Here is an 8,738-nt window from a genome sequence, read left to right as displayed (position 1 = left end):
TATCCATCCTTAATCTGTACTTTACAGATCAGTACTCAATTTATGCTTTTCTGATCCAAAAATAAAATATTTTTACTGCCCCAGCTGACACAGAAGAGTTAGGCTACTAAAATCTTGCTACAACAGCCTTTCCTGAAGACTGCAAAACCTAGAAAAATAAAAGGTGGCACGAAAACGTACAGAAACCCAATATGCTATGCACCAAGGACGCAGGAAGGCCAAAAAAGACAAAGGAGACAGCCATGCAAAACATTTCCGTCATGGTTAGTCATCTATGCAAGGATCTACTGAAACAAATGTACAATGGGACAAGGAAACAGTCCTTCATTTGCAACAGTCTTAAAGGAACCAAAGCACTTTTAATCTATATTCCAAGCATTAATGGACCCACTCTGAACCTGGCAGAATCTTACCCGAAGGAAGCGAATATTAATGCTTGCTAATGCATTATACCTTTCTGTTCCTTTCCAGATGTTTGCGAACAGCAACAGCCTTCTTGATTAGATGATAAAGATCCTCTGGAAGATCTGGAGCCAGTCCCTTGGATTTCAAGATTCTCAATATTTTGTTGCCAGTGACAAACCGTACTTGAGCAACACCATGGGAGTCCCTTAGAATTACACCTAAATGTCAAAGATCACAAAACACATTAGTGAAAATACAGACATCAATAAGTTCAAACAACCCAAAAGTAAATTATATATACACACACACATATACACACACAAACTGGCCCCACAATTTTAAAACATTTCCTCCACAAATCATTGTCATGACTACAGCAACTGTTCCATACATTCACCCTACAATGCCTGCAAGTTCTTTTGACAATGTTAAGGGCTGCCCTCCAATCACTTGTTATATAGAAGTGCAAAACCACAATACAATTAAGCCACAAAAGTACAAATCACTCACAGCGGAGACAAAGAATTCCACATCTTGGTACTAAGTAAAAGTCTAAACCATCACCAACCAAAGTTATAAACCCCAGAACCAGTGAAGTTATCTAGCAAACACAAACATTACTTTACTAAAACGCAAACATTTTACTTCACTGTCAGAAGTTAAGCATCAATGCAGTTTTTTCAGGATGAGCAAGGAGCACTCCCCCTAAAAGCTAAATTGTTTTGAAGAGTGACTCATGCCGTTTTAATGACCTTTATCAAAAAACACTGGTTTTCAAACATCAATATTACAATCATGAATTTAGCAAACACAGTTCTGCCTTTTTTCAACACCGGGACTGTAACAGATTTTTCAGACTTAAACATGGAAGCCTTCAGACTGCAACAAATGCACAACATGAACTTCTACATCTCTGCCCCATATGGTCTCATTTTGTCCAAACATTTCCATCAGCTGCAGTACAGACAAGGCACCTAGCTACAATGTCAATGAATTAAATTCAAGCAGTGGCCCAGGTACTAAAGCCTCCAGTGAAACTTTTCTTTGTAAGGGCACCATGGGCACTTCTCCGCTGTGCTGTAAAAATTTTACCCAGCTTCTGGCATATGCTCTTCCATTTCATTGCCCCCATCACTGTTTTTGGTGGTGCTGGGGGGCACCCAAGAGCAAATTGCACAACACACACTCCGAGCTTTAGACTTCTGCATTTCAACTCCCCCAAAACTTTGTGTTGGTGGGGCTGCAACCAGACACTTCAACCATGAGCTCTAACAAGCTACTCAAGCCTCTCTCACCAGGATACAAAAAGTTTCAGTAATCCAGAAATCCAGAGTTCTCAGTTAAATGAAAGGGGAGAGACTAGGACTAGAATGTTTCCACCAACCAGCCCCACAGTGTTAACCAGCATCAGTCAATGGTCAAATGAGACAGAGGAATCTGGAGGAAGGATTACAGAAGACTAGTACACCAAACTGTAAAAACACAGGGATAAATGTTACTGGCAGCTGTACTGCACTGGGTGTAACAAAACACAGAAAACAGAATTAACGCCTTTGCTGCACACAGTATCAAAAGGATCAGTGATTAAGTCAGCAATGGACAAGAACCAACAGTAATAACAGTAATAAACTGAGAACTGAGCAAGACAAGAACCAACAGTAAAACTGAGAACCGAGCAAAAAGACAAGCCTGTTTCTAGGAACTCAGCAGCTTGAGATTCGCTGACCAAGCAAGCAAGAGCCTACCTCTAAGCTGCAGTATCACCAACACAGGCTTGTGCAGCTCAAACATGAACAGAAAAAGGCTAATTATCACAAATAGGACAAACTGAACATAGTTGCGTGATTAAAGAAGGTAAATTCTAATTTAGATACAAAACTTGGTAAGAACTACACCCAAGTCCACTTCTTCTGGTCAATCACGGACAAAAGTAAAAAGACAGAATGAAGCAAACACAGGAAAACTGTGGACAAGTGATGTGACCAGATAAGACTGGGATGTACTCCTATAGAACATGAGGCACACAATTTAGAACCACAAAACTATGCAAAAAGCTTGTAAAGATTGGGAGGGGGTTTCAAAGAAAATATTCCCACTTAAAAATCACAAGGATAGTTTTGAAGTAATAAGCACTCGAATGAAATAGTTTCATTGTTTTTATGGGAGTCCCAAGGAATTCAAGTAGGCATTGCAACTGCAATGCGTTTAAGCTGGCACTTTTAAGTGTGCAAGAACTTTATACCATTATGATCTATATTTACATAAATTCAAAACTTCTACTCAGTAAACTAAACCCACATTCAGTGAGTAATTCTACAAACATTAATAATGCACTGCTAGAAAGAAATGCTGGAATGAGACCAAAAACACTTACCAATCTGGGACGGAGTCAGACCTTTCTTTGCCAACTTGTATATTTGTTCTTTTACATCTTCAGAAGTTAGTTTTAACCACTACAACAAACAAAATATTCATTAATACTTTCATACTGGAAGTCTGATAATCTATGCCCACTACCCAACACACACAAAAACAGATAAACCTCCCACACACAGTCTATACCTGCAAAAACAGCTTAAAAACACTTTTCAAAAATTAAGACAGTACTGGCAATGGTTATGGCAACACCCCACACACACACACACACACACACACTATTTTAATGTGCCAGTGCTGCTTCATTAACACCTGTGCGCTCTTATACTGCTGCTGCTGGCAATTATCAGTTACCAACACATTCACAGAACCAGTACTCTGCAGTACAGACCAACTTCAGAAACCATAAGAGAATGTGGGCAAGTAACCCAGGTACTTAGAACTGCACCCTATAACATCCCACTGCCAACCTCCCCAACAACTGAAAACAAGACTGCAAGCCACCAAGACTTTTGCTGCCACTAAAAAGCAATAGTTCTGCAAAGACTAGACTAAACAGACTGGATAAAAGAAAAAACAATGAGGACAGACCAGCATAATTACTCCATGTCACATAGCAAGTCTTTAGCATAAACATCCCATGCTTTCAAATACTGGGGCATGTAAAACAGAAATTCCCACAGGTGGTAGCATTATGATACTGCCCTCTGGTGTAAGGAAACTGGCGAGAATATACAAATTCCTATGGCTGTAGCTAGGACTGCTCAACCACCTCTCACACAATAGGAGGGTTCTAGGGGAGGGAGGGCACCAGAGTGACCTTTTCAGTTTAAAAAGAACTTATTGTAGAGTAGCAGTCACATCGAGAGGGGAATAAAAAAAAAACTTGATAGCTACCTAAAAGGAAAGTTACATAACACATTAAACACATAGCAGGATCAGGGTGCCACAATCCCAAACAAGTAAGGAACACTCATTTTACATGTAAAGCAACTGGATATTAGATACTACTACTACTAACAGCAGTTCTGGCCTCACAAATTAGTGTACTCCTGAAGACTGGACAGGAGATTAAATCCTTCCACCAACTGGTTTGCTCCAGGCAAGAATCAAGTAACAACTTACACAATCCTTAAAGACAGCTTACATTTGGCATTACCATTTCAACACCTGACTGATGACAAGGAATATGATCTCTAATTCTAATGAACACAGTGACAAGACAACTCATGCATTTCAAACTGCACCTATTTAGTCAATACAAAATAAGATATTGAAACACAAAGGTTAGTAAGAATGTTCACCCATCCAAAAACTAGTCAGCATATTTAATGACCCATTCAAGATAACAGCACAGGAGATTGGGGGGGGGGGGATAAATGTAGAAAATTCAAAGATACAGACAAACGGACACTTACCAGTCCCACTCAGCTGCAGCAAGGTGGTGTTCCAGGGTTGAACCAATACCGCTCTACCCAGGTTAAATTAAAAATATCGGGCACATTGGGCAATATATTATGGTCACCCCCACCACTGCTCTGGCTGCACATCTCCAGAGCTTAGCCTAAAGAAGGTCCAACTGGAGCAGCAGTTTAACCCCACCAAACAAAAAAGTACAACTGATTTTGCACTCTTGAGAATTGCACCAAAAATCTGCATCAATGAGTAGCATAATTGACAGCTGTTGACCAGGACAGTCTGACTGAGCTTGCATCCTTTTTCAGCAGAGGTCTGGGGAGAAAAGCTCTACAGTACAAATTACATTCAGAATAAAAATTTAGACAAGTACAGAATTCAAAGTACAAAAAAATACAACTAAAATTGTGTGTACAAATTCTCCACATTAAAGAATTAATGAGAAAAGTAAATGAGAAAGCCAATTAAAGTTAAATACAAGAAGATCAGAAAAGATGTCAGAATGAACATGTTAGAAAAATCTTGGAAAATGAGGAAATTCAGGTAAGTATAAATGTTGGGGGGTGTGAAGGAGTAAGCTGTCAAAGAAGTGCAGAATAACAGATAATAGAAATATACAGGATGATATAGTGGCATTGCGTTAACAGAAGAAAGGGTTGGGGAGGGAAGATTTCAGGTGGGATGGTTGCAGGGACATCTCCAGATACAGAATAGGTAATTTCTGAGATATCTTGAGTTCGAGACACACCAAATATACTACAATATAATGCCACCAATAAACGGCTAGCACTCAAACATGCATTTTGGAAGACAAGCAGTTTGTTCTTTAACTAAAGCAAAGCCTGATAACTTTACTCAGACAGTCAACATCAACTCTGAAAAAAAATCATACTTACTGTGGGCACACTGCGTCTATACGGTAATGCTGACTGGGACAAGCCCTTGCTACAAATAAATAAACAAGAACAGTTACAATGCAAATGAAGTTCAACAGGACAATCAGAGCAGATACTGTGTTTTAGCTTCCCCGAAGCACAAGGACTATCCCCATTCACATGGATAAAAGCATCCTACGTTACACGACCCTTCATTAGAACACACGGTTATCCAACAGTGTAGTACCTCGCGGTACACCTTACTGAATTTAATTACGGTACTCTATCAACTTTGCTTTTCAAATATATATCTGAGTGACAGCTTGCAGAAAAACACCTTAACGCCCTACCTTTGTAGAAAACACCTTACATTTATCGCACAATTTTATTCAGCTGTTCCACCGCCCTGGTAATTTTCCACTCTCCTAACGTTTAGAGAGTTAATTGAATATACTGACTGTAATTACTTACCACTTTTAATGCACCGATCATACTGGTGTATGTAAAAATAGCTATGGGTAGTGGTACGTAGCAATCTATTTTTACATACACCCGCATATACACGCAACACTGTAATTTCTCCCTTGGCCCTATCCCGCAATAAAAGTTTCCTTATGCTGAAATGCAGACAAACGGCTAAACTACAGAAATCCATCCTAGAGCATGCTACCACGTTTGCCCGACATTTCCCATTTTAGGCCCATTACTCCTCATCAACACCCCTCCAATAACAACCGATATACAGCACCCAAACTCGTCACCTCCGCACAGAACTTTACTTAAAAAGTACTTACTGATTACCAATTTTATGACAGTTATATAACTTACCCAGGAGCATGCATACGACCCATGATGGCGAACTATAGAAAAAGAAAGAGCCTGACCAAAAGCGGCGGAAGAACGAAATATTACACCGGAAGTAAAACTCTAGGTAAAGGTACACAGCCTTTTGTCGTATATGGTACTTCAGCGTAAAAGTTCAAGGAGTAAAATCATTTGCTAAACTTCATTTTTTTATATAAAACGTATACGCTCTACTGTAGGGTTGCCACCTTTCCAAATGCCCAAAGTGGGACATTTGTGCTACAAACATCAGATTTTGCAGGGCAACACATACCCATGGCCAGTACAAAGGACAGAAATTCGTTTTTTTGCCTAAATAAAAAGTTTATTCTTGTAGCATTTTAGTTCCTTATTCTGTTTCTTGTAACATGTAGTTGTTTCAGATACAGAGTAACTGTTTTATGCAACTATTACATAAAATATAGAAAATAATTTTGTCCTAAAATCTCAGGACATTTGCAATTTTTTCACTTTATTTGCAGGACACAACTGCCCAAAGAAGGACTGTCCCTCGCAAAGTGGCACAGGTGGTAACCCTAGCTACTGTTATAAGAATGTGAACGAGTCTGCCACCTCCTGCTAGTCCTTTCAGCCAAGGGAATCTAGCCCGCTCATACTGAGATGGCTAGATTCTAGTGGGGAAAAGGACCGTCTTTACAGCAATAGATTCTAGCCTCGTTGCTGTGAGCAGGCTAGATTCCCTTGGTTGAAGGGACCTGGGGCCTTTCAGCCAAGGGAATCTAGCCTGTTCTATGTGAGAAGGCTGAATTCTAGTGGGGAAGAGAGCATTCTTTGCAGTAATAGAATTTAGCCTTCTCACGTAATACAGGTTAGATTCCCTTGGCTGAAAGGACCTAGTTATTAATAAACATGAGGCAGTCTGATGTATTACATATGATTGACAGGGTCCATTCAGACTATGGAATCTAACTTTTTTAATAGAGTAGATTGTAGGGGAAAAGGACCGAAAGATATTTTAACTTCTTTTTTCTTCAAAAAAACAATCAACAAACTCCACAAAAATTCTGGTCTGCCATAAACAAACTCCTTCAGCCAGGTCACACTACTACTCCAGACCCAATCGGTTTCAACAAAAGTAACTCCAACCTGATCCCTGACGCCTTTAATAACTACTTTACAGAAGCCATTAAAACCCTGGCTAATTCTTTACCGCCCATTGCTGTATCCCAAACAAATACCTGCAATCCTACATTACCTGCCTTTCAGATACAACCAGTATCTACAGCTCTCATCTGTAAGCTACTTCAAAAATTAAAACCTTGCACCCCTTCTGCTGACCGACTCCCATCTGAATACCTACAAATAGCTGCAAAAGCCATAGACTATCCCATTTCTATCCTTATTAACAGAACTATCTCTGAAGCTAGAATCCCTACTTTATGGAAGGTATCTCATATCATCCCCTTACATAAAGGAGGACCATCTACAGAGCTTTCTAACTTTCGCCCTATTAGCTAAGATAATGGAAAAATGTATTCACAAGCAGCTACTTAACCACTTACTACAAAATAACCTATTGGCTAACTGCCAACATGGCTTTAGGCCATTTCACAGTACATCTACTGCCCTTCTATCCTTTACCAACTCTATATACAAGAATCGCAACAACAACTCTTTCTCTTCTGCTCTATTTATCGACCTGTCAAAAGCCTTTGACATGGTAAACCACAACCTGCTGCTTGACAAACTAAAGGCTCATTCTCTCAATCCCCAAGCCATACAATGGTTCAGAGCCTATCTGGAAAATAGACAGCAAGCAGTACTTTGGCAGAACAGTCTATCTTCACTACTTCCTGTAAACATTGGAGTCCCACAGGGCTCCATCCTAGGTCCCCTACTCTTCTCCTTATTTATCAACAACTTACACATCAACATACCCCAAGCCACCTGCATTCAATATGCAGATGACTCCACATTAATATGTACAGCCAATGATATATCCTCTCCATTCCCTCACACAAACTGTTTTTCAGAATGTTGAAAACTGGTTTATGCAACACTGCCTCCTCTTAAACCCCAAAAAAACAAAGCTATTGCTTTTTACTCCTACTCATAAATCAGCCACTCCTTTCTTCTCTATAACCTCTAACAATGCTACCAACATCTTCCCAGACACTACAACCCATCTACTAGGGGTAACTATCGATAATCATCTCAATTATGATGAACACATAAACGCCACCATTAAGTCTGTTAACAGAAAACCTGGCTCACTCTACAGAATAAAAACCTTCCTTACCCCCTCTGCAAGGAAAACAATTGCTCAGACCCACCTCATTTCCACCCTCTTTTATGCCTCTGTCATATATACCAATCTATCCAAAAGCAACCTCACTAAGCTCTCCATATGTTATAATAGCATAACTAGATTTATCACAAGTTCCGCCTTTAAAACTCACCACTGTCTTAACATCAAACAACTAGGGTGGCTAGAACTGCAAAACCATATACTCTTTCAACAATTGCTTATAACACAAAAGATTCTACACCTCCCTAACAACACTCCTATCTTGTCTAATCTTATTACTCCTTACAATAATCTACCTACATTACGCTCTGCTAACAAGCTCCTAGTTGTATCCAGCAAAGCTAATAACAAAGCTGGTGATTCTCTTTTCGCTAACACAGTAGGTAAAGTCTGGAATCAACTTCCTGCTGAATTATCTACCATTAATTCTACTTTTCTTTTCAAGAAACATCTTAAAAAACATCTGAAAGCACACTGGCTTTGTCCATGTACTAACCCCCATTGATATCTTTTTTCTTCCATTCTATAATCTTAACTCTATTCCTACACCTGTA

At 39.5% G+C, this 8,738-nt stretch overlaps 1 protein-coding gene across 1 annotated transcript; it reads right to left on the bottom strand.

Moving 5' to 3' along the window:
- Positions 1–442: 442 nt before the first annotated feature.
- On the bottom strand, positions 443–6,002 carry RPS13 (ribosomal protein S13). Its single transcript, XM_044074045.1, has 4 exons — positions 5,901–6,002; positions 5,094–5,142; positions 2,780–2,858; positions 443–623 (listed from the first exon to the last, which is right to left on the bottom strand). Exons 1-4 carry the CDS (start codon positions 5,921–5,923, stop codon positions 448–450), a joined length of 327 nt encoding a protein of 108 aa, XP_043929980.1. The 5' UTR covers positions 5,924–6,002; the 3' UTR covers positions 443–447.
- Positions 6,003–8,738: the final 2,736 nt, after the last annotated feature.

The sequence above is a fragment of the Protopterus annectens genome, chromosome 1.part1 (genome assembly GCF_019279795.1).
Source record: "Protopterus annectens isolate FY-2018-M chromosome 1.part1, PAN1.0, whole genome shotgun sequence".
In the NCBI taxonomy this organism is placed as follows: domain Eukaryota; kingdom Metazoa; phylum Chordata; order Ceratodontiformes; family Protopteridae; genus Protopterus; species Protopterus annectens.
This window is presented reverse-complemented; position numbering and strand designations above follow the sequence as displayed.